This window comes from Diadema antillarum, unplaced genomic scaffold (genome assembly GCF_040938485.1).
Source record: "Diadema antillarum isolate AM-2024a unplaced genomic scaffold, OU_Dant_1.0 seq00001365_RagTag, whole genome shotgun sequence".
NCBI lineage: Eukaryota > Metazoa > Echinodermata > Echinoidea > Diadematoida > Diadematidae > Diadema > Diadema antillarum.
In genome coordinates this window covers 367,684-394,452 of record NW_027272127.1, presented here as the reverse complement: position 1 = coordinate 394,452, position 26,769 = coordinate 367,684, and the positions used below count along the sequence as shown (strand labels likewise).

The 26,769-nt window shown below is 38.2% G+C and overlaps 1 protein-coding gene across 1 annotated transcript; it reads left to right on the top strand.

Annotated features, from left to right (window-relative positions):
- The first annotated feature begins 547 nt into the window (after positions 1-547).
- LOC139708651 (uncharacterized) lies at positions 548-25,823 on the top strand. Its single transcript, XM_071620587.1, has 12 exons — positions 548-701; positions 1,346-1,526; positions 5,109-5,223; positions 7,431-7,640; positions 11,582-11,777; positions 14,017-14,176; positions 18,446-18,669; positions 20,983-21,119; positions 21,828-22,047; positions 22,371-23,358; positions 23,902-24,013; positions 24,962-25,823. Exons 1-12 carry the CDS (start codon positions 557-559, stop codon positions 25,025-25,027), a joined length of 2,754 nt encoding a protein of 917 aa, XP_071476688.1. The 5' UTR covers positions 548-556; the 3' UTR covers positions 25,028-25,823.
- Positions 25,824-26,769: the final 946 nt, after the last annotated feature.

Genomic DNA, 26,769 nt, shown 5'->3' with positions numbered 1-26,769 from the left:
ACTTTTTGTTGAGTTATTTGTGATTAAAGCTGCTAAAAACAAAGAAAATAATAAAATACAAGATGTTTGCTATTACAACTTCTAGAATATTCCTTATTATGTTACAAGTGAGGTATGATGAGAAAGGTTTGATTTTACTTAATCTGATGATGGACTTACTTTGAAATGTTTAAAAATATTGCAAATATCTGTTTTGTTCTACCGACAGAAGCCGATAGCTTGTACATCTTTATGCACTCTATGATGGCATATGTATCATTATACACTCTATGATGGCATCTATGTCTTGAAATCAGTGTATAATAATCCACAAATTTAGCTCTATTTACAACCAATTTCTATTCACTAAAAGGTCAATGACATGAAAGGAAAACATGCATTTTTTTGTTTTGTTAGTTGCTTGAAGCTACCAAAGAGTGACGTAATTTTTGTGCTGTTATTTCTCTTTTAATAATCTTGTTTAATTCAGTAAGTGTTTGTGTGAATGATGACTCCCCATTTGTCTTTCTGTTTTTTTTAACATTCTACAGCTCCAAAAGACAGATTATTTTCCATCATGCCGAAGAAGGAATTGATAGGTCACGATGTGATCACAGTGAAAACTCAGGAGGGCGACTGCCAAATTCAGCTTTGCTTGGGGGACATTACAAAGCTCCAGAAGAAAGAACAAGTGGATGTCATCTTTGTGTCGTCATTTGGAGGTAAATCGGCAGTAGAGTTTGTTCCTTTCCTTCCAAACTATGCAACCTTGAGTCATGATATTGTACAACTGTAAGTTAAAAGATGACCATGATTAGCATGCTTGATTCTTGACATGTACCCTTTATCTGATCACATAAACCAGCCTTTATACTTCAGGTTTGAATTCCTAAAGTTAGATTAGGTTTAAAACTTTGATTGTTTGGAACATAATGATAATTTCAAGTTGACATAGCGATTCGGTGTGTATCAAAATTCTTTATCTTACTCATTACCTGTGGAACTATATTTTGTGAAGGGCTGTCATGGATATACTAAAAGCCAACTGAATGAGAGGGTATTTATTCATCAACACATAGGATCATAATATTTGAGAAAGATTGTGATTTGTCAGTAATACAGTAATATTCACACATGTTGTAACTCACTGACTAGTAGTGTAGGCCTACATGCAACAAACTGTAGGATCAGTTGCAACCCAATTTGAAATGGTTGCACATGACAGATCTATACACCTTCTTTAATTATTATTCATCTCATCAAGAGCAAAGTTGACTTCCTACACACCCTTTGATCATTCTGTACCCCTTCATACCAGAATTCTCACCAATAAACTCTTTTTTCTGATGCAATATTCGTCTCCCAGGCAACTATGAGAAGATTCCAGGGACAGTCATCGGGGCCCTGTATGAGAATCTGGGCATCGACGTCGCCAAGCTGGCGGAGGACAAAGAGGAGGACCTGAGGGTGCTCTACTCCTGCTGGTGGTCGAAGCCCCTCCCGTCCAATCTGCCCTACAGGAGGGTGCTCTGCTTTGAAAGCAGGAGGTACTGTATACACCAAATATTTCGGGAGGTTTTTATTTTCACGAATTTTGCGAGTCAGGTGCTATTTGCGAAATTAAAGACATGCAAAAATAATGATTCTGATCCCGATATGAATGTGACACCCGCGTATACAATTCTCCGTTCAGTACAGTACTCCAGGGTCACGACTTTAACCACACGTGAAATCGTTGGGAAGTCCTGCTTCGCAAAAAATTTAGACTCGCTAAATATTATGGTGTACACAGTAAGCTAGAGAGTGCTTCTGAAAGTCAAAGGTCAGGTCAGGTCAGGACAAAGGTCAGGCCTTGTCTGTCATCTTGAGCAGAGAGTATTGGCAGTCATGCTTGTTTGTTTTTGTTTTCCTGTCTTCCATTGTATGTGTTTCTGTGTACTTTTTTTTTTTTGGGGGGGGGGGGGAGGGGATCATTTATCTTCAGTGCCAATGATTTATGAAACGTGAAACATCCACATACTGACTATTATGACATGCAGATATTAGATTGTAGATCTTTTGCTCAACGCTGATTGGGCCATAGCGAATGTTGTAGTAATCAGTTTCACACCTCAAGCAATAACTTTACAAGAAACACCAGGGGATGTTATCATGTAAGTGTTTCCTGGCTTTGTTCTCCTGAAGCTATACACTAGGGATTCAGTGTTTTAAATGCTTTCATCCAATTAACACTCACAAGGCACTGTACAAGCTGAATTGTCTTCTTTTTCCCCTTCCTAATCATCAAGAACAAGAGCAAAGCACACATTGTGTTTTTGTACTGAAACAGTGGCCACAGGCCTATCATGCATCCCAGAGATAGACACATGCAGGCAATCTGCAAGAACACACATACACATGCACTCACACCCTCTATTATTTTCCCCAAATCTTTATTTGATTTCAATAATATAACATGAGGTTTGTCTTAAATGTATGTACACAACAAAAACAAAAACAAAACATACATTTACACACACATATACAGTGGCGTATCTAGGGGGGGGGGGGGGCAAGGGGGGCACGTGCCTCGGGTGCCACTCCTTTGGGGCGCCAAAAATGAAAAAAAGAAGAAAAAGAAAAGGAAGAAGAAGAAGAAAAAAAAAAAAAAAAAGGAAAAGAAAGAAAGAAAGAAAAAAAAAATCTCGCCCGGACGAGGGGGGGGGGGAGGGGCACAAAACCAAATCAAACAAGATAAAAAACAAAACATGATGATGACGTGGACAAAATGACAATGTTTATTGTGTTCACACAAGAATTCCATGTTTTGTAAGCTGAAATACGACAATTTCAGTTTCGTCGCTGCGCTAGCTCGCCAAAATTCATATAAAAAAAAGAAGATAAGAACAAAACGTGATGCTGAAGCGGACAAAATGACAATGTATCGTGTTCACACATGCCATCGTTAGAAGGCAAATGTTACACGGAGCAGCGGCTGCAATTTCTTTCGTTCTTAAGCGACCGCCGATTGGATCAAAAGAGTTTGCCATCGGTTTCGAACATATGGGGGGCGCAAAAAAAAAATAAAAAAAGATAAGAACAAAACGTAATGATGACGCGGAAATATACAAATTTCGGCTCACTCGCGTGTACTGATTTAGAGCATTTTTCAAATCCTCAGTTTGTTGGTATAAGTCGTTATTTATAAGGCCATCACAATATCTTGATTAGAATTGTAAGATTAAGTAGCAAAAAATGACAAAAATTCCATGTTTTGTAAGCTGAAATACAAAAATTTTCTGCTCACTCGCTGCGCTCGCTCGCCAAAACTTGAAAAAAAGGATAAGAACAAAACGTGATGATGACGCGGAAATATACAAATTTCGGTTCACTCGCACGTACTAATTTAGAGCATTTTTTTTTTTCAAGTCCTCAGCTTGTTGGTATAAATCATTATCTATATATAAGGCCATTACTATATCTTGTTTAGAATTGTAAGATTTAATAAGCAAAAAATGACAAGAATTCCATGTTTTGTAAGCTGAAAGACAAAAATTTTCGGCTCGCTCGCCAAAATTTATCAAGAAAGAAGAAGATAAGAACAAAACGTGATGATGACTCGGAAATATACAAAATTTCGGCTCACTTGCGCGTACTAATTTAGAGGTTTTTTTTTTTCAAGTCCTCAGCTTGTTGGTATTTCGGCTCACTTGCGCGTACTAATTTAGAGGGTTTTTTTTTTCAAGTCCTCAGCTTGTTGGTATAAATCGTTATCTATAAGGCCGTCACTATATCTTGATTAGTATTGTAAGATTATTTTAATAAGCAAAAAATGACAAGGATTCCATGTTTTGTAAGCTGAAATACAACAATTTTCGGCTCGGTCGCTGTGCTCACTCGCCAAAATTTATCAAAATTTATTACATTTAAATCACCCTCAATAGACCCCTTTTACATGCTTGAAAAAACATATCATGTGGACTTTTTAAAAGTCCCTACCGGGACGGGGTTGTTGTTGAACACTTTTTCAGAAATTAGGGGCGCAATTTTCGCGCTTGCCCCGGGCGCTGTTTTCCCTAGATACGGCACTGCACATATACATCAAGGCTGCACACTGGCACTGGTCTGACGGTCCCTGACCAATAAAAATCACTGTCGGACCAGTAATTTTTTCAGGAATTTACCAGTAGAAAATGGAAAAATAGGTACCCACATGTATGTACTGGACCGACGTACCGGTCGGACCAGTAGAAGAAACAGGTTAGTGTGCAACCCTGTATACGTGTACACACACCCACACATACAAGAATATAATATGGGTGCTACTTCATGCAATCTTGCCTGCTGTATGCAGTGCTATGTGAGTCATAATTATAATAGAGGGCTTTTTTTTTGTTCTTAAATCTGATGTTTGACATGGCTGTGCCCAAGGTGAATTGCATGAGTCATTCAATGAAGCATAACTTTGGGATAATAGATTAGTGATTTGATGGGATGTCCGGTAATTTGGCTTCCTGCACTTCTCCACACCCACGTACACACACACACACACACACACACACACACACACACAGACACACAGACACACACTCACATATATATATATAGATATTACATACACACATATATATAGAGGAAAAAAAAGAGATGAATAGATAGGTAGATAGATTGATTGGTTAATTGTTGATAGTAAGTGAGTGAATGATTAATGTATTGATTATTAGGTAGATAGTGGATATATAGACAGACAGATAAAGAGGTAGAGAAAGGGACATATGCAGATAAATAGTGTTATCCTGTATTCAATATGCACTCATATAGAGCATTTTATTTTCTTTTTTTAGTTATATGTCTTGTATTTCATGTCTATTTTCTGTATATGTTTAGAAAAGTATATGAAACATATATTTCTGAGTGAATCATCCACATATGTTTCAGATCTGTTCCACCTTGATTGTTTCTATTTGTTTTACACTGTCAATATTCTGTCCTCTTTGAAAGGCTCCCCCCCCCCAAAAAAAAAAGAAGAAGAAGAAAGAAACCAAAGAACAGAAAAAAACAACAACAAAAGAGAAATGAATCATCTCTCATCTTGACGCAAGCCAGTACTCCAATTCCCAAGAGAATCATATTTTTGATGTCTGTTTTAGGTTTCGAGCAGGGCGCCCCCAAGAGCTCGTCGGTCACGCCTTTCGGTGTCTTGTACCCATCTTGAAGAACAAGGATGCCAGTGTGATCACACCACTTCTCAGCACAGGGAATCAGGTAAAATTCTATATGACATTGGAGCAACTTTTTTTTTTGTGTGGGAAAGTAGGCCAGTAATTTTGGGGTTACACTTGGAATTATCAAAAAGAAGAAAAAAAATATTTCCAGTTCTCTTAAATGGATTGTCCACTTTTCCTCAAGCTTTCATTGAGTACAGGGATATTTCTATCTGTACATACATGTTTTGGGAAACTTTCCTTAAAGGCATAATTTGCCATTTGCAGATGAAATAAAAACCCAGCAGTAGTGCTTCAAAATAGTTTCAAGATGTGAGTTTGGGATAGACACAACCATTATAAAAATTTGAATAAGTATAATCAATGTTAAGTATTGTTAAATACACAAAATGTGAACAATGGTTATGATAAAGATGTTTCCAGACTAAACCATCTACCGTTACGGTTTATTGAGAAAAATAGTGATATCTCCTTGTATTTAAGGTTCTATTGCAAAATTCTTCTGTGGTAGGATGTTTTGTGATACAACTGACCTACACATATGCATCAAATGTGATATCTTGAACATTTTTAAAATCACTGCTCCCAAAGTTAAACAGGCACTTTGAGAGCTACAGAAGTAACCAGTGTCTGATGTAGAGGTTTGCTTGTAGTGTCAATACAGATGAGGGCTGCAGATGATAGGGATGTCCTTCCTCTACATGACCTCAGACCTTACTATCCTATCCTGTGGGAAGATTAGTGTTGGGTTGCCATTTGTGGCAGGAAGCTACCTTGATTGATGACAAAAAAAAAAAAAAAAAATTATTTTTTGTGCTTTTAGTAGTCTCATCCCCAGACATGTGAGTTCTATACGGATAAAATATCATTTGTGTGTGTGTGTGTGGGGGGGGGGGGGGGGATTGTTCTGTGATCTTGGTGTATGTTTGATTTCTTTAAAGGGATTTTATAGTTTTTGTTGAGATGGGAATTCAGATTTTAACTTTTTGCGAGATAATTAGAAACCACTTATGAAATATCAAAGTGCAAGTGACACCAAGACAAATTCAAAAACGAAGTAAAACAAATGATCCTAATAAATGGTGGGTCCCACCTTTTATTAAGACCTCTCTGTTTCTGCATATATCAGCTTTTTCAAAACCAATTTTCATCAAATAAATGTTGAATTCCTCTTAAAATTGTATGCCCTTTCATATTTTATCTCAACCAAAAGTGTACCATCCCTTTAAGTTTTCTCATTTAAAAAAAAAAAACTTTTAATGTGTTTCCTTTTAAAAAAATAACTTTTAATCTGTTTTGATTACTTTTAGTTGTTTAGTGGTTGCTTCTTTCTTCAATTTAAATATGACAGTAATTTACACCTGTGAATTCTTCTTCAAAATGTATGTAAGGATTAAGTTGGTCTGCAGCTTAGCCTATGCCTAAATCAGATTGCAGAAAAAAAAATGGATCAGGGGTTAGCAATGGAATCTCAGTGCATGATGTCAGGCACAGAAGCCATTCCTAAAGAACAAGAAGTTCTACTGTTCGTTCGTGGCTCATGTGAACTAAGTTAGTGATATCTGCCTGGGAACTTCTCTCACAGGAAAGAAAGTTATCCTTTAAACTATTCGGTGGCATAATCAGGATTTATCCTTGATCGCATTTTACCTGCTTGTCAGTATGAATTGTCTAAAAAATGGTCTACCCTGCTGTAAATTAAGTTTCTGTGATAAATAATGTCCCAGTGTAATAAATCATGTGGGTTTTCTTCTGTACAACTACAGGGGAGCAAAATGATGGGGGGGGGGGGGGGGGGGGGGGGGGGGGGGGGGGGGGCTTGTGTATTATCACTTCTTATTTGACTTGTACTTGGTTTCATCAATCATCCCATTTGAGCTAGAGATTTGAAGCTGTATTTACCTTAACGTAGTGATGTATTGTCTCGCAAATTGGTAGAGATTTATGTTCAAGGGATATGGTTAAACATACAGCTTTCAACATGGCTGGGTTCCAGTTCTCACCGTACAATGTTATTCTCTTTGATTGCAATGAAATGATCTAGTGAAACCATCAAAACAGTAAAACAAAACAGACAGTGGCAAAGTACTTCACAACTGTTACAAAAAAATTCCAATATAAATTATTATGTACACCATAAAACTATTATCTCCTGTTTAAAAAATTAAAGGAATAAAGAAAGTTGAAGTCTATTTGTGACTGTGCTAAAAGAGAAAAATAAAATGCCGTATTGATTATTGTTACCAGGGCTATGACCCTTGTGTCATGTTGGATGGGATGGTCCAGGCAGCAGTCAGCTGGGTCAAGGCAGGTCTGGCCATTAAGCTGCTGAAGATTGTTGTCTATGCCAAGCTAGATGACAGCAAGCCCAAGTTCCTGAGAGGCTGCAATGAGGACATCTTGAAAAAGTTCCAGGAACTCAAAGAGCGCTACGAGTCTGCCAACCTCATTCCCATGGTGAGTCTAAGTATACTGGTCAAATGCCCTTCAGTCATCTTTCTTTGATCCTCACCATGTCACCAAGGAGTGCTAGACTAGTGTAAAGTCCAGGTCAACCTCAGTCCCATAATTAGGAGAGTCATAGCCTATGCTAGTGAAATAACCCACGTTACTTCATGTGAAGAGAAGAGAGATATCCTGGTGAAGTGATTACACATGCAAGTAATGATAATAATAATGATAATATTTATCATTATTATTGTTATTATTATTATTATTATCATTATTATAATGATAATAATAGTAATACTAGTTATCATTATTGCTATTATTGTCCCCGCCGAACGAGTTCGAGCAGGGGACTATGAAACGGGCTGTGTGTGTCCGTGTGTCCGTCCGTCCGTCTGTCTGTGCGTCCGTCTGTCTGTGCGTCCGTGTGTGATCAAAATGTTCAATTTGCTACTTCTCTGTCATTTATGAGCCAATTTTGATTCTGTTTGCTTTATATGATAGCACTACATGGGAGCTTTGAAACTTCTACACAGAATTTCAGTTGTGACCTTTGACCTTTACCTTTGACCTATATTGTACATTTTGCTTCAAAATGCTACTCCTTCACCATTTCTAACCCGATTTCGATTCCGTTTGCTTTATGTGATGGCACTAGGTGAGGGCTTCAAAACTTCTACACAGAATTTTGACCTTTGACTTCTTTGACCTTTGACCTTGATTTTTGACCTATATTGTACATTGGCTACAAAATGCTACTCCTTCGCCATTTCTAACCCGATTTCGATTCCGTTTGCTTTATGTGATGGCACTAGGTGAGGGCTTCAAAACTTCTACACAGAATTTTGACCTTTGACTTCTTTGACCTTTGACCTTGATTTTTGACCTGCATTGTACATTTTGCTACAAAATGCTACTCCTTCGCCATTTCTAACCCGATTTCGATTCCGTTTGCTTTATGTGATGGCACTACAGTCTGTAGGTGAGGGCTTCAAAACTTCTACACAGAATTTTGACCCTTGACTTCTTTGACCTTTGACCTTGATTTTTGACCTATATTGTACATTGGCTACAAAATGCTCCTCCTTTGCCATTTCTAACCCGATTTTGATTCCGTTTTCTTTATGTGATGGCACTAGGTGAGGGCTTCAAAACTTCTACACAGAATTTTGACCTTTGACTTCTTTGACCTTTGACCTTGATTTTTGACCTATATTGTACATTGGCTACAAAATGCTACTCCTTTGCCATTTCTAACCCGATTTCGATTCCGTTTGCTTTTTGTGATGGCACTAGGTGAGGGCTTCAAGACTTCTACACAGAATTTTGACCTTTGACTTCTTTGACCTTTGACCTTGATATTTTACCGATATTGTACATTTTGCTACTACAATGTAAATGCTACTTCCGGCAGGGACGTATTTTACGCACCGCGTAATTTCTACTTTTCCTTGTTATTATTATTATTATTATTATTATTGTTATTATTATTATTATTATTTTTATTGTCATTATTATTATTTTATTGTCATTTATCATTATCATCATAGATATTAAGTTTTAGCCCTTCTGTATTATTCATTGTATTGCTGATGTGTTTTGTTGTACATTGTAAAGGCAATGAAGAATCTTACATTGTTAACAACTAATGTTTATGTATATGTATGGCACCAACAATGTATATATAATATGTATGGCACCAACAGTGTATATATACATGTGTGTATGTATCTGCATGTGCAATGATAATGCGGGAACCAATCGATCAAATCAAATCAAGGGTCCATGGTTTGAGTCCCTCACCTGCAGTGGTCATTTTTACTATTTCTGCGGTTTTCTTTTCGTTTTTTTATTCAATATACAGAGGAAAACAAATTGCCTGTCACTGGAAATATTTGAGGTCTTGAGTATTTAAAAAAGTCAAAATCAACAAATCTATGTTATTTTTTATGACTCTTGAGTTTTTTGTTTTTGTTTTTTGTGACTGGACACATAAATATACACTCAATGATGGAATAAAGTTGAGGTCTGGTAAAATTGACGGATTTTCATACAGCAGACTAGACAAAAGCATTATTTCTTTCATGCCAAGAAGAAAATTGACCTGAGTTTTACAGATGTTTGAAACATAACAAGACACAAGTGCACAATTTGGAGTGCTGTCATCGAGAGGTGAAATCTAAGCTGGCCACCACTGACATGTGAGAACATATACTACTCTGTAGTGCTGGTAGAGGCATCTGTATTTTTTCATACAGCAAGCCACTTGACAATTAATATACTGGTGTCTACCGTGCAGTGGAGGTAAACGCATGGGCGGCTAGAAATTGTTAAAGTCAAAATTGATTTTTATAGTCAAAATGAGTGTGATTTGAAAAGTAACAGCACAGGTGAGGATGCATTTTTAAAGGAATGGCAGCGTTTTGGTTGAGATGGGGGATTCAGATTTCAACCCCTTGAGGACGAACCGATTTTGCTATAACGTGCATTTCCCATAGACACCTGCCCGAGTATTCTCGGGACTCGTCTACAACGGGTAACTTTAGGCAAGATAATTAGAAACATCTTATGATATATGAAAGAGCATATAATTCTAAGACAAATTCAAAGTTGCTTTCATGAAAATCAGTTTTGAAATGGCTGAGATATCCAAGGACAAAGTAAAACAAAGTGGTACTAATAAAAGATGGGTTCTACCTTTCATTAGGACCTCTTTGTTGTTGGATATCTCGGCCATTTCAAAACTATTTTTCATTGAATAAACTTTGAATTCCTATTAGAATTGTGTGCTCTTTCATATGTCAGGTTTCTCATTATCTCACAAAAAAGTATGAAACCGGAATCCCCATCTCAACCAAAACTATACCATCCTTTTAAAGACATCCTACGTTTACTTGTCTGTTCTTATTTTATTTGCTGTTTTTGTTTTAAAGTCCTCATCGGAGGTATCTTTGTGGGCTTTTTTTTTCTTTGTTTGTGACATAACTGAAACTCTTGTCTGTTGACATTTCAGTGTCTTATTTGCCTTCTCATTAACTATTAAAAAGAGCCAGAGGATGCCTTCGCGAGTACAATGTTTAAATTATCAGGGAAGTTTCTGTCTCAATATTTGTTTGTACCAAATAGCTGGTTTCTGTTTTTTATCATCTTTATGGTTACTCATATGCACTGATCACGTGATACAAGGTGGACAAAAAGCTGGCAGCACTCCACAATTTATGTCATTTGTTGACAAAGGTTAAACATTCTTGTATACACACACACATCCACACACACACACACACACACACACACAAACACACATTGAGTAATTTTGTGCTGTAATTATTTTTATGTCATATGTGATGGATGTATCTACCTCTCAAGCCTCATAGGCTCTTACTAATACATCCTATTTCATTTTTCTTTATTATAATGCACTCTGTTTGTTCTATGGCATTTGTTTACTGAAATATCTTATTACATCATTTTTATACCTGTACATAATTGTGTATATATAAATGCTTGTTATTTTACCATTTTGATCTGAAGAATGAAATGAAAAGAATGAATGAATCAATGAATCAATGACTTTCAGTCATTAAACCAGGCACTCAAACTCCATAATTCATAGTGATTGCTATTAAGACATGGCTAGCACACCAAACTGAAGAAGAATTTCCCAAATCAGCCTCAATTCATTTGAGTTGATTTCCATCAATTTTATTCTGTTAAAGCATAATGCGACATAATACTGACAAATGAAATATATCTGACAGCAGATATTTTATAGCTATAGCTGAAGCTTCAGTGGGAGGTGAACATTTCGTATGACATAAACCTGTCAAATGATACATGAGAAGGATCTTTGACCCTAGTATGGTACAGTACATACTTGTCAAACATTTCGATGGCATGTCTGTTAATTTGCTTGTATCTTTAATTGATATAAAAAATGATAACGCCCTCAGGAGGTGACCCTTGAGTATGACGTGTACCTGTCCTACAGCGAGAAGGATCAGGAGGTCGCAGACAGGATCCAGGCATGCCTCCTGGAGGAGAAGCCCGACGTGCGCATCTACAACTCACGACAGAAACTCGACGCGGAGTCCTTCTGGCAGGACCAGATGTACGAGCTGATGACCAAGTCGGCCCGCGTCCTGACAGGTGATTTGCGGATTGCGAGACTAATCTTTTTCCTTTAACCCGTTGAGGACGAATCCCGAGTAAACCCGGGCGGGTGTCTATGGGAAATGCATGTTATAGCAAAATCAGCCCGTCCTCAACGGGTTAATCACAGCCTGCTGGTTATACCTGTGTCTCCTTTAATACTTGTACCCAGCCATTGTTATATTTGGGGAGATTTATTGATCGCTGCTACTGCTACTACTGCTATTGCTGACTCATAAATTAACATCTATTTTTTTTTACAATCTGAGTCAAAACACAATGGCTATGAGTGGAATACTGTGTGATAGAAATTGGAATGATAGGGTTACATTACACTGAGTTATGAAATTAATTATTTGTTTTTGTTTTACATAGGTTGCAGTGAATTGATTTATGAACGTAGAACTTTGAGCATTAATGTTCAAAATTCAGAGGTGTTTAATTTCACGCCTGCTACCTTAATTAAAATGTTGTCAGCACAACCCCAGCAACCAAAATGACACTAAGTTATGAATAGAGTTATCAGACTTTTTTGGATAATTACATAAGAATACATAAAGTCTAATCACTTGGGCCCCCCCTCAACATCCAACTTTTTTTTTCCATCCTGGAAGTGGCACCAGTAAAAAGAAAGAAACAAACTTCCGTTTTTTGGTTTTTGTTTTTTTGGAATGAGAGGGCTTAGAAGTGCGGGTAAGGCCTTTGTTTTTTTGCTTGTCTCCTCTGCCCCCCTGACACTATTAAAAATGTGGCACCAGCCTGGCTTTCTAACTCTAAGCATTCAATGACTCTCTTAGCGGCTATTAAACATTATTCCAAATTCAAGAACTCATGTGCATGGCTTTAATGCAGGCTTTTGGCTTCATCTCCATCATTACTCATTTGCAATACTGCGAAAGTGGACATCATTGTGGAGTGGAAATTTTTGCCATTTTGCACAACCAGAAACTAGGGCAAAAACAAAAAGTGTGTGAGTATTTTTGCTTGTTATATGTAACACTATGTAATGTCTGGAATCAAAAACATAGAAAAATTCATGTTTTGAATACATGGCAGAGTGCGAAAAATTACTCGTGCAAAAATATCTACTTTTACAATAGGGTATCCTGCTTGTTTACGCTGCTTTAGATACGCCATATTTGCATGAACCACCACATAAATTATATTTTTGTTTTCGGCTTTATTGATGCTGTGAGTGCACATGACAGAAAAATATATAATCTTACAGGGGCGGATTCAGAATTCCGTAAAGAGGGGGCACGTTTACAAAATTAAAGGGGGATGCACGCACCCCTCCCCCCATTTTTTTCTTTTTATTTCTTTTGTTTCAACAAAAAATAAGGGGGGGGGGGCGTGCGCCGGTTGCGGTCCTCCCTGGATCCGCCCCTGTCTTAGACAGAAAATGATCAAAAGTGGGACAAATCCATAGAAGCAAAATTGTGCTTCTACACCCCATGTGATGCACTTGTATATTCAGTGCATACACACAATACATTTGTACATTATGCAGACATACAACATACATACATGCATGCATACATTTGTACATACATATACATATACACACAGATACTGTAAAAGTGGAAATTTTCACGGTGTTGAAATTTTTGCACATTTTGCGCGACCAGAAACTAGTGCGAAAATAAAAGCACGCAAATATTTTTGTTTGCCATATGTTCCGGTAGTTGATGTCTTCCGTGGAATTAAAAACATGCAAAACTCTTCTTATCCGGCCAAGCGCAAAAAATTGTTGTGCGAAAATATCCACTTTTATAGTATACAAACATATACTATAGTGAGCACATAATCCATTGTTAATTACATATGATTAACAGAAACTTGGTGCAATTCAATTTGATTCAATTCATTTTCTTTATGTAAAAAACTTCCACAATTGCACACATTACAAGAAGACATTAATGTGAAATATATAGGCCTACCTACGAACAAGAACACATTGACATGATTCAAAGAAGTGGGTTTCTTATGTATAAAGTTTACGGGAAATCAACATATTTTTGCAGCTAGAGTATGATTCATGCTACCCATAGGGCTGAGAGTGCGTGTAATATACATACCAAAAAAAGCAGCAAAATGTTATCTGGCAGAAAACTGGTATACCATGTTATTTCAAATACCCAGTATACCTGTATGCCAGCTGCATGGTAAATTTTTCATCAACTGGTGTACTGAACGTTACCTTGTCTCCTTTCCCCGATTCCTGTAACTATCTAAGTCTTGACTCCCAGCTACCTGTCGTCTGAGGCCTGCATGGAACAGTACAACATCGCCCTCTGCTGCAATAGGCAGGCGCATCGGAACATCTTGGCCCCATTCTTTGTGGAGACGGTGTCCCTTCCGACGTACATGGGCCTCGTGCAGTATGCAGACTGCAGGTACCTGAATCGTGTTATCATGACAGCTTCGTTTCTCTACCAACCTAGGTCCTCCATTCATCTTTCCTCACCCTTTTTTTTCTGTTTTATGAAGATTCCTGTCATCTCTGACAAAGACAGTCATCTGTGCCAACCCTGAATGATAGCAAACATATCTTGATTATAGATAAATCCGGCCTCAGAGCACTGTAACTTATGGCTGCCATAACTGGGGGGCTTTCAAAGAAGAGCAAAAGCGCTTTTAATGGGTTATGCAATGAGCCTGTTAGGCACACTGGAAGCTTCCAGTTAAAAATTACCATAAAACAGTACCGAAACCAAATTGGTATATACCCCTTATAACTTTGGAAGTGTAAGTTATTTCTGATTATGTGTACATGATACCTTGCAGTTGTTTAATATATCCAGGAAGTTCACTAATGCCACAGGTATATTGGTAACCTACACTTTTTGTCTTACAGACAGAACTCAACTTAGCGGAGGCCTGGTGGCCCAGGGCCACCAAAAATTGAAGTTGGGCCACAATATTTCCAAAAGTGCTATCTTTTAAGGGCCCAATGGGACAACTATAATTCAAAATGGATTGTTATGTTTCCTGTACATAATATATTTCCTAGGGCCAATACTTCTTTATATGGCCGTCAAAATTTGAAATTTAAAGATATTAGTGGCCCGAACAGGCCGCCAAAGAAAAATGTCAGTGTTCCGGTTTAAGTGTGATAGGAAATATTTTGGTTGCTTTATTTAATCATTGTTTGTTAAAAAGTGATATTGAGTATCAGGTACTCTCTTTGTCTTACAAAGGAAGACCAATGGAAACTCATAAAGGGGATGAAAAGAATCTGTTGTATATCTTGACTGTCCCAAGACTGACCAAAATATTTTGTATGTGTTACAAATATCTAATGTCTTTTGACCGTGACATTTCGAGAACTCCAGAGTGTTCATTGAGGGTAGCTTTTAAAGATGTATATGCAGTGATCAAGCCACATTTGTTTCCAGATTTCCCATACAGAACAAAGTAATTTGTCGCATCCACACAGTTTTCTTGGCACTTGCACTGTATCATTTTAACACACATACACATGTGCACAAATGCTTCAAAACATTCAGGTGGTACTGATTATAGGCCTTTGCAATTATAAGGGACTATCGCTACACATGAATAGTGAATGTTAGACATCCTTGAATTTGCATTATGTGACAGTGATATAAACTTTCCTTCCAACAAAGTTGTTGCTTGTCATATTGGCTTATAGGTGTGATAATATTGTATGGGGGGGGGGGGGGGGGGGAGGGGAGTTCAGTCTGCAGTAGAGTAATGTTTAAAGGTTCCCTGAAATACAAATGCATGTTGATTTACATTGATTTATGATACCCTCAACATCACTTTTGCAGTGAAACAAATATCTAGAAACATTTCATATATTTTTAACTTGCATGTTCCTTCGCCATGTCTTTTGTTAATCACATTGATATCACAGAAACATGCAAGTTATGCTGAATCAAGGGGAAGGTGCATTCCAATGTCTTTTGTTAAACATATCAGTACTTTAGCAATGATTGACAGATGAGGTCACAACAGGAATAATGGTTTGGAAGGATTTTTTGTGGGCATATCCAAGTAATCTGAGGAAAAATAGAAGAAAAATTAGTAAAAATATATGGAATGTTTCTAGATATTCATTTCACCGCAAAAGTGATGTTGAGGGTATCATAAATCAGCACAAATCAACATGCATTTGTATTTCAGGGAACCTTTAATGTGTTTGACATTGACAAATTATCAAGTCTATGTATCTCAAAACATCAGCAAGAGAGTTCTGTATTCACTTTTTATTTACCAAATCGTAGAAAGCATCATAAAACAACGGCAACTCATACTGGTCTCTTCCTATTACCTTTCTTTCTTATGTTGTAGAAATCAAGAGAATGTAAGTGAGCACTACTACTAGTGCTAGTGCTTTGAGCTGCACATGTCTGTCCATCTTTGTTATCATTTTTATTTAAAGTAACGCAATTCCATTCGATGCCTTTTCCAAAGAGATGCGGAGAACAATCAATCCGTTGTTGTGTTCCTTCATTCATTCATTTGTGCACTTGTATGTTAATTCATTTCTGTGTGAGCTTCCAAATTTAGCAACCTTCTTTTGTGTTTGTGTGTCAGTCTTGAAAGGTATGGTAAAGGTTTGGTTGAGAGCTGGCTTCAGCTTTCGAATATTTTTGATGAGATATTGAGAAACCTCTTATGAAATACGAAAACATGTGTTATTCCAAGAGGAATTCAAAGTTTATTTGGTGAGAATTGAATTTGCAATGGCTTAGATATCCAAAACAAAGCGATCCTAATAAAAGGTGGGAACCCACCTTTTATTAGGATCACTTTGTTTTACTTTGTTTTTTTTTTGTTCTGTACTTTTGTTTTATCTCACAAAAAGATAAAAGCCCAATCCTTGTCTCTACCAATACTATACCACCCCTTTGAGTTTATAACTAAAAAAAAAACAAGAAATTACCCTAATTCTACAAAGTTTAAGCCAAAGATGTATCCAGACTTGGCATTTTAGGAATTCTAGCGATGCCTGAGTGTGTGTGTGTAGCATGCAATGACCATTAATAAGGACTTCAAGGACCATTAGCCTGAGTTTAAAGATTTTGAGCAGCAAGCTGGATATTTATATAGATTATATTAAGACCGGTGTTTGTGTGGGGCAGGGTTGAATTTGAAGGGTTAAATAGGAGCTCAATTTACAAATGAAATGTATACTACTCATTCTTCTCGTAACTTAAGATGAAAAAGTTATGCTTTGTTGCTAGCATCAAATAAAGAATTGCTCATCCAAAGTTTTCATTTGATTTGAAAGCAATATCACTTGAGGGAAAGGACCATCAGAGGTCTTTTAGAACACGTTTACGAAGACTCTGTAAAGAGTTGTTTTTTGCTGTTGTGTCTGGCTTCTGCTTTTTGTCAAAACAACTACAGTCATTTCATTTGCAGTTAGACTTTGTTGAAATCACTGTCTTAAACCCTTTGCAAATATATTCTCTGTGGCAGTATATTTGTGTTTTTGCATTACCTGAGATATTCTACATATTCATAGCCATCAATTAATTTATTTTGTAAAGATTAAGCTCCACAAAGTATTTAAATGATTGGATAAAAAAGTTTTAAATGTTTTTGCATGTGAAAGATTTTTTTTTTCTGGAGTATTCATAGTGTTGTGGCATCTTTCTGAAATTATTTTGATGATTTGCTACTGTGTTATCACAAAGCACTTTGCCTGAGGATACATTGTATGTGCATAACTTTGTTTTCAAATTACATTTGTTGTGGCAGAATCATGCTCTGTGTGAAATGTGAATCATTTTTGATATACATTGAACCGCACTTTGGCCTAAAATTTGTAATTACATCATGATTTTTCCATTGGAAATTACAGAGGATATATATATTTTTTTTCTTTATGATTGCTTTTCACTTGAATTTCATTTGTGGTATATATACTCCTTTAAATTGCATGTGGACCAAATTGTGGACCACACTGATGGCAGGGTTGAAATCTAACAAGACGATGGTTGTGATAATTTTTTTTATTTTTTATTTTTATAATTGCTCCAAGTTTTTGTATGTTGCACAAATTGCATTTGAATACCTGAAATTCAAGTCAAGCCAGATACCAAAAACATTCATAGCAAGGAGATCTAATTCTGTTAGTCTGTGTTAGTACTTAGTGTTTTTGTGTGTCTTGAAAGTAAACATATAAGTTAGGAGTATATGTCACCCAACCTCCCCCCCCCCCAAAAAAAAAAACAAAAAAACGAAACAACAACAGAAAAAAAAGGAGACATGCTTAGTTTTCCAACCTCATCACTTGAGCAAAGACTTTCCTGACAAACTTCAGAGACTCCAACCCCAAGCACCTTCTGATCTGGAGATTCTCCCGCCCGAAACCCCTAGCAAACGGGAGACTCCAAGTTCATGTGTGCGAAGTTCTCAGGGTTCTAGATGCTCTCCGGTGCTATCTCAGGCTTATTTTTTCAACATGCGATGACACTAAGTAAGAAATCATTTCAAGCGGGAGACACAGAGCCAGGGCAGGAGAAATTAAATCTCAAGCGGGAGAACGGGAGATTTTGCAAAAATGGGCTTTCGGCGGGAGATCTCCCGTCGAAAGCGGGAGAGTTGGAGTCTCTGAAACTTCCACCAAACCGATTTCGTCTCTTTCCATCAATAACACATGACAACTATCACTAATGGTCTGAATGCAGGGAGGACCTAGAGAATGGCATAGCCAGGGCCTGTGGTCAGCTGGTCAAATCACTGACCGCCACAGACAAAGTGGTCAAAGTTGCCACCACTGACCCAAATCTCTACGACATCTTCATCTCGTACTGCCACGCGGACTCCAACGAGGCCACGCCCTTCGTCAACAAGTTCAAGCGCCTTAACCCGGGCCTGAAGATCTTTTATGATATACAGGAGCTGAAGACTGGTGAGAGCCACATCTCAAGTTTGCTAGCTTTCACATGTGTATGTGCCCTTCTGTTTCAAATGTGACATGCTACCACTCTGACCTTCGTCCTGTTCATATCACTGTCTGTGTAATAATGTATATGTTCTTCTTTCATTACGTAGGTGACTTGAAGTGAATGAACTTCTTTTGAGTGTGCTTGCCCTTCTATTCAAAGTGTTGATAAAGATCTCAACATCAGTGTTCTCATAATTGAATTGATTACTCATGATTTTTTGGGCAGCCAGTGATATTTCTGTTGTGGAGACATTAACAATTGTGTTTTCACCTTGATGCACCACTAACAAATATCAGACTCTAACATTGCCCAGATTAATTTGTTGTTGTTGTTGTTGTTGTTGTTGTCCAGTCCTTTTTTCCTCAGTTCTAGGGTCTCATATTGGAAATGACGTCTTTGCTGATCTGTGTCAACGTCTGTGGAATAGTGGCCATTGTCTTCACACAGCATTGGCACCCCCTTGATGAATCTAAAATATTAAATCACAATATCCTTATTTTCTGATTAAAAGCACAGGTCCCACTTATTACTTTTTTTCAATCTTTGGGATATCATTTTCCCTAGATTTCTGTGTGCACAGGACATTGAGACATTAGAATAGTGGAATATGTCTGTAAAATGTCAAATGAAGACATAAGAAATGAGAGCTTTCCTTGTATTTCTTTCTATTTTTGCTTGCATGCTCATTTATCTTCTAATTACCTGAATATTGTCTAAGCTGTCAGGTAAGCAGGCTGCTGTTCATCGTAATATCTGCAATGTGATTTTTTTTTCCACCCTGAAACTAATTTTGTGTTAAAGAAATCTTCCTTACTTTCAGATGAAAAATGCAGCTGCCTACAGGCATTCCCCCACTCAATTTTTTCTGTGTGTCACTAGAAATATGGAATCATCCCTTGTCACTTCAATATCTGTCATCATTTCATCAACTTGAGACCAATTTATTTATTTTTTTTAAATAAGATGAGAGGAAGTTTTGTGTTATTCATGCTATATCCGTGTTTTTGTATGTCTGCAGTACAGAGACTCCAACCCAAAGCACCTTCTGATCTGGAGATTCTCCCGCCTGAAACCCCTAGCAAACGGGAGACTCCAACTTGATGTGTGCAAAGCGCAAAGTTTCTAGGGTTCTAGATGCTCTCTGGTGCTATCTAAGGCTTATTTTTTCAACATACGATAGAAATAAGTAAGAAATCCTTTCCAACGGGAGACAAAGAGCCAGGGCGGGAGAAATTAGATCTCAAGTGGGAGAATGGGAGATTTTGCAAAAATGGGTTTTCGGCGGGAGATCTCCCGTCGAAAACGGGAGAGTTGGAGTCTCTGGCAGTATCAGCTTTACTGAAATGAATGAAGCTATTCTGTACTTCGCACTCACACTAACAATACACATATACATACACATACGCACATGGTGTATGTTAATATGTCATTGCACTATTTAACAGCAATATATTATTTAGCACAATGTATGTGTGTCTGAATCATCAGTAATCTTGTACCCGAATGCCTGTGATCTTGCTTTTTAATTGTTGTAGGTAGAGACCAAAGGCTCAGATAATATATATGTATACATACATACAGACATATTAACATTATATTTTTTCTTTTCTTTCGAAATCGCTGATTCATTTGTTTCATTTCCCTCACTGAATTAACATTAAGTACTAACTTAAAACTTTCAATTTTACTGACCCTTGTATATGTCAATGATGTGTTTAAGACGGTTTAAAAAATAATGAATATAGTTCACATATATTTCCCATTTCTTCACATTGGTGTACTAAATTTCAGCTTTATGCGGTCCTGTTATCTTTTAAGCCTATTTCCATTTAAGTCAGACGTAACTCTTGTAAATCTGAGGTGTTTGTTTTTCATTCTTTGTATGAAAATGATCTCTGACCAATGTATATTGATATGATACCAATGGGCAAAGTTTATAAAAGCATCCTGAAGTACATATGAATTTTTTATTTAAATAGAAAAACCATTTCATTTGTGAATATTGAAGATATTGAGGCATTTCCAAGCAGAAGATAAGAACAATTGCTTACATCTTCTTCTAACAGAAATTGCCATAAAGTGAACCGTTGTAACCTCCATAAGCTTTATTCTTCAGAAATGCCAATACCGTAGTTTCAATGAAAATTAATGATCCTGAGTTTGTTATTATGGCTATTGGCAAGTTTGTTTTGAGGAGGGGGGTTGCGGCTGGTTTAGCACACATAATATCTAATCGTAACCGTTTCTCTTCTAACTTTGTACTTGTCTGCCAACAGGACACGAGTGGCAGCGGACCCTTTACCACTCCATCGATGGAACATCCTGCATGATAGCCCTGATTTCGCCAAAGTACCTCAAGTCAGCTGTCTGTATGGAGGAGTACAGTTTGGCCCAGATGAAGCACCTGGCTGGGGTAAGGAATACAGTGCACTCCCATTATAATGGACGACGGTTGTAACAAAATTCTTTTTACGATGAAATAGAAATTCAGGCTGTAACATTATCGACTCTATGTTCTTTATAGTTTTCTTGTTCGGTTATAATGAAATTTCGATATAACGAAAGAAAACTGCCAGTCTTGACTTCATTGTAACGGGTGTCCACTGTAAATGAGAGCATAGGTTTTAATTTTTTTCACAAGATTTTGTTAATGGTAGGACAGAAGGAAATGATGCTTTTTTTTTTTTGTAAGACAGCCATTTTGAATATCAATGAATGTTAAAATGCCAAAACTTGATTTGCAAACTTGGATTGGTATGTGATGTAATATGACCAGACTGACAGAGTGTCGTAATTGTCATTTAAGCTTTTCCTGGATTACAAAAAACAAGTCAATAGAAATGAAAATAGGAATCAATTGAATAATGATGAAGAAGCAAATGTAATTTCAAATGTAGTTAATGAAACAGAAGTTGCAACTTTGGTTGGGGGTGATTTTGCTGGCCAGAATCTGCTGGAAAGAAAAAGAAAAAAAACATTATTTCTCCTCATGTTTTTTTCATGTTATCAGAGTAAGTCTTCCATGGAAAGAAAGGGGACTGAAGAGTAGAGATGGAATAGAAACTAGTGAATGGGAAAGCAATATAAAATGGCTTTATGACAAAGTCTGTCTCCTTTCCAGGACAAGCTGCATCTGGTGCCGGTCTGCATTGCCGATGGTCAGGAGGTCGACTTCGCCAAGATATCCTGCATCCCAATGCTGGATGCTCGTCCACAGGTCTACGAGAAGTCCGTCAGCAGCATCTGCTCGGCCGTTGTGTCCTGGCTTGAGACAGACTCTTTCAATCACTTGTCAGATCTGCTCAAGAAGGACGTAAGTTTAATCTGGAGTCCTCATAATGGTGTTCAAACTTCCCTCTCACAGTAAAAAGTTTTGATACATGAAACCTTATGAAATGTTGATGAAACCAATTGAAAATCTTTAGAAAGATCCTTGCTATTACATCAATGCAACCAAATGTAAATGAGGTGTCAGTCGTGTGCATGCAGAGTGAATCAGAAACTGCTTTGAGATTGGTGTTTTGATGGGAACCATTACGATTTTACAAATGGCAGGCACTACATTTTTTTTTTTGCCAAATGCAAACTTTAACCAAAGCACAATTCAGAGAGAGAGAGAATTTTTTTTTCATGAAATGCATTCCTTTTTCTCTGCAGGCAAAAGAATTTGATGTCCAAGGCATGATGGAGGAGGTGAGGAGTGCCCGATTCATGGCAGAATATAGGGACAGTCTGAAGAGCCAGAAAATATTCCCACCGACTCTGGACAAACTCACCGATGCTGCAGATGGAGATGATGGAAAGGAGGAAGCAGGTGATGATGGCAAGCAGGAAAAGGGACAAAATGAGGAAAATTCTGAGACCAAGGAGGAAGACAAGGCAGATGAGGCAGAGAAAGGCGCAGAGGCAGAGATGGACGGTAAAGCTGCAGAAGGAGAAACAAGTGCAGTGACAAAGAAAGAAGGTGCAGAACAGAAGAATGAGGAGAAGAAGGAGGCAAGTGAGGAGGAGAAAACTGAGGTGGATGATGGACAGAACGAAGGAGAAAAGAGTGATGTGGCGTATGCTGGAATTGACAAAAAGGGAGGTGCAGCTGCATCTTCTGATGTTGGGGACATGCCGGAGCAATCCAGCTCAAAGAAGCACAAGACCACTGTGGTTTTCAGCTATCACGAGTCAGATATCAAGTTTGTGTACCACCTGCGTGACCTTCTCAAAGAGTTCGCCCCTAACGTGGCCTTGAGGTGGCAGTTTGCCAGCGACCAAGAGCGACTGGACAGCCTGGAGGCGGCCGACAGCATCGTGGCGCTGCTCTCGCCGAGCTACATCGAGTCACCCCAGCACGTGGAGGAGTTCCACATCGGTCTCTGGAGGCAGAGGGTCAGCCCCGCCCTGGCGCCCCTCCTCATACCGGTCCAGGTGGCCATGCTGCCGAAGCGCCCCTCCTACTTCCAGCTGGTTGGGAGCGTGGTGAATACCTGGGATGCCTTCTGGGCCAACCTGACCGGCGTCCAGCGGATAGAGTCCGCGGGGAAGATCATGGAGATCCGGCATGCTCTCGGGAGGCAGGACCTCCCAAAGTTGTCCCCAGACGAGCTGCTCCCGATGACAGAAGCGGCACAGGTTCTCATGATGGCCATCAAAGCAAGAAGGTTTGTACAGATGCCTTGACATTTATTGTAAAGTCATGATGGTGATGCAATTTGTGAGAAAGGGAAAAAGCCTTATATAACAATGCAGTCATTGTTTGTATTTTGATTTATCTCGCTAATTCGTATGGATACCTTGGTGACCTAAGTACCAAAGACATAATGATAATAAAAATTAACAACATATATATAGTGTATGACATATGTCCCTATGCACTCAAGAAAAGGAACTACTGTAATGGAATGTGCAAGTGTAATTGCAATTGTACCGAGTTTTGTATTTGTCTAGACTGTAAAAACATGCATTTTCAAGGCAGATTTGAATATATTGATGTTGGTAATTTGTCTTGAATTTTTTTGCATAGATTATTTCATAAAGTAATAACTCTGGCAGACAGTCAAAGGGAAGGAAATTAAGTTGGAGACAAATTGTTTTTTTTTTGCTCCTTGTACCAAGAGTTCGCTACCACTGTTCCACACCAAGAGATGCAATGCTGGAATATGCTTGCATCGCTGATAACCTCTTATGCCTTCCAACCTGTGTAGGACCATCCCAGTGGAGGATCCACCTAAAGTCCGCCCAGCCCTGGTCAACACGGTCAAGCTACAGGCGGAGCTTGACACCCTGAAAGGCCAGAAATCACCATCCTTGGCTAAGGTGGGGTAGTCTTATATTCACTCTTTCCCAAATTATCTTGATTTGTTTATGTGATTGGTGATGGATCAAGTATTTGTTCTTTGTCCCTATCTGGTTGGGGTAACTTTTTGTGTGCATGAGTTTTTAACCCTTTGTTGAGCTTGGATGAGACAGCTGGTAATCATTCGATGTGAATTCTCTTCAACGATGCTGATTTGAATAGGTAGGATGATTTAAAGACAGAGCCTCCAACCCTAAGCATCTTCTGATCGGGAGATTCTCCCGCCTGAAACCCCTAGCAAACGGGAGACTCCAACTTGATGTGCGCAAAGCACCCATCATGAGCATGAAGTTCCTTGCGGTCTAGGGTTCTAGATGATCTCTCGTGCTATCTAAGGCTTATTTTTCAACATACAATGAAATTAAGTAAGAAATCATTTCAAGCGGGAGAACGGGAGATTTTGCAAAAATGGGCTTTCAGCGGGAGATCTCCCTTCGAAAGCGGGAGAGTTGGAGTCTCTGTAAAGACCCATCATCTATTAAAAACTCATATGTGCAGATTACTCTAATTATAATGAAGTCCTCGAGAGTGGCAGTTTTCTTTCGTCATATCAAAATTTTGTTATAACCAAACAGTGAAATATATAAAGATACATAGATGATAAGTTGGGATATGGCTTGTTTATTTCATTGTAACAAGAATTTCATTATAACAGTGTGTGTTATAACGGGAGTGCAATATAGTTAGTAACCCCCAGGGTACTTCTCTAACATCAAAGTTTGTGTAAGCCAGGGTGTAGTATCTTAATTGTTATGGTATCTCTGCTGTATGTTTACCAGTGTCTATCACTTTTCTGATTTTTGTTTTGCCGTTAACATCTCCAAATTCTGTGGGGGAAAAAAGTCTGTCATGAATAACTACAACTACAACCAAATAATTATAGAATATCTCCTCTTCTTTCCAAGCAGTACCTATTGGAGGTTCCATCTCAGTCCGTACCCAAGCAAGGGAGCAAATCTTGTGCCGTTATGTGAGATGGGAAAACACTTATGGCTTGCACAGGACAGAAGATGGCCAGTCATCGGTAGAGATATATGCCCCCTAGGAGATGAATGGTTACGGGATGGAATATTCCTGAATACTGGTTTGGATTGCTTTGATGTTGGCTGACCTGAATGTGTTTTGATGTTGACTGGAGTGAACATCTTGATATTGACCTATGAGAATCTTTATACGTGGAATGCTTGTCCATTTGTTTTCATTTTCCATTTGACAAGATGTCTGGATAGCCCATTACTTGCAGCTGCACTAGCTGGTCTTCCATTGGGTTCAATTTGATGTATGGTGGGGGTGGGGGGAGGAAAGGGAGCACTTCACAGGGTTATGCAAACTGCTCTTTGGGACGAATGAATGAGGCGGGGTTCTTTTTCGTCCATGGGTTGTGACTCTCTTGCACAAGGGAACCTCCACTTTATGTCCTACAGTAATACTGTACAATGTGAATGGCTTTTGATATACACTAGCACAACTTTCCTCATATTGGCTGATGGGATTCTTTTCCTTTTTCAATACTAACGTTAATGACTCTATAGTGACTGAAGTATGATATATGATACTGAGTGGTGTGGTGTAGACAATTACTTTATATTGAATGATGGGGATTATCTAGTAATTTTAATCAGTACTTGGTATTGACTGATGAGCCTATCTTTATTGTGACTGAAAGAAATTTGATCAATTTGTCTGTGAACAAGCTTAGTGTAAAATTAACAAGATGTGCGTGACATATTTTTATGCCTCTGCCAACGAAGTGGCCGGAGGCATTATGTTTTCGGGTCGTCCTTCCGTACGTCGGTCCGTACGTCCGTATTGGTCCGTACGTCCGTCCTGTTTTGTTTTTGTCGATATCTCAAGAACCGTGTGGTGGTTTTACATCAAACTTGGTATGAGGGTATATCCTGGGGGGATAATACTTTGTTGGATTTTAGGGTCATGGGGTCAAAGTTCAAAGGTCACAGGTTATTTTGTGAAAAAAAACCTTTTGGTACAGTATTTTACATACTATGAGACATGAACGTTTAACTTGGTGTGAGGGTAGATTATGACAAGACAAATATTCACTGGTATTTTGGGGTCAAAAGTCAAAGGTCACAAGGGTCCTTATGATATAACAAAAATAAAATATTTTTAGAATATTACAGATGTTAGACCCATAAACTTCAGTTTAAAGCCACTGATTAACATTGTGTTTGATCAATTTATTGTCCCCGCCGAACGAGTTCGAGCAGGGGACTATGAAACGGGCTCCGTACGTGTGTGTGTCCGTGTGTCCGTCCGTCCGTGTGTCCGTCCGTCCGTGTGTCCGTGTGTCCGTGTGTGCGTCCGTGTGTGATCAAAATCTTCAATTTGCTACTTCTCTGTCATTTATGAGCCAATTTTGATTCTGTTTGCTTTATATGATAGCACTACATGGGAGCTTTGAAACTTCTACACAGAATTTCAGTCGTGACCTTTGACCTTGACCTTTGACCTATATTGTACATTTTGCTACAAAATGCTACTCCTTCGCCATTTCTGACCCGATTTCGATTCCGTTTGCTTTATGTGATGGCACTAGGTGAGGGCTTCAAAACTTCTACACAGAATTTTGACCTTTGACTTCTTTGACCTTTGACCTTGATTTTTTGACCTATATTGTACATTTTGCTACAAAATGCTACTCCTTCGCCATTTGTAACCCGATTTCGATTCCGTTTGCTTTATGTGATGGCACTAG

Excerpts from the sequence above, each read along its gene's own strand:
- LOC139708651 (XM_071620587.1), top strand. The coding sequence starts at position 557 with ATGCCGAAGAAGGAATTGATAGGTCACGATGTGATCACAGTGAAAACT. Across the intron at positions 702-1,345 it reads CTTTGTGTCGTCATTTGGAG|GCAACTATGAGAAGATTCCA; the intron begins GTAAATCGGCAG and ends TTCGTCTCCCAG. Across the intron at positions 7,641-11,581 it reads CTGCCAACCTCATTCCCATG|GAGGTGACCCTTGAGTATGA; the intron begins GTGAGTCTAAGT and ends TAACGCCCTCAG.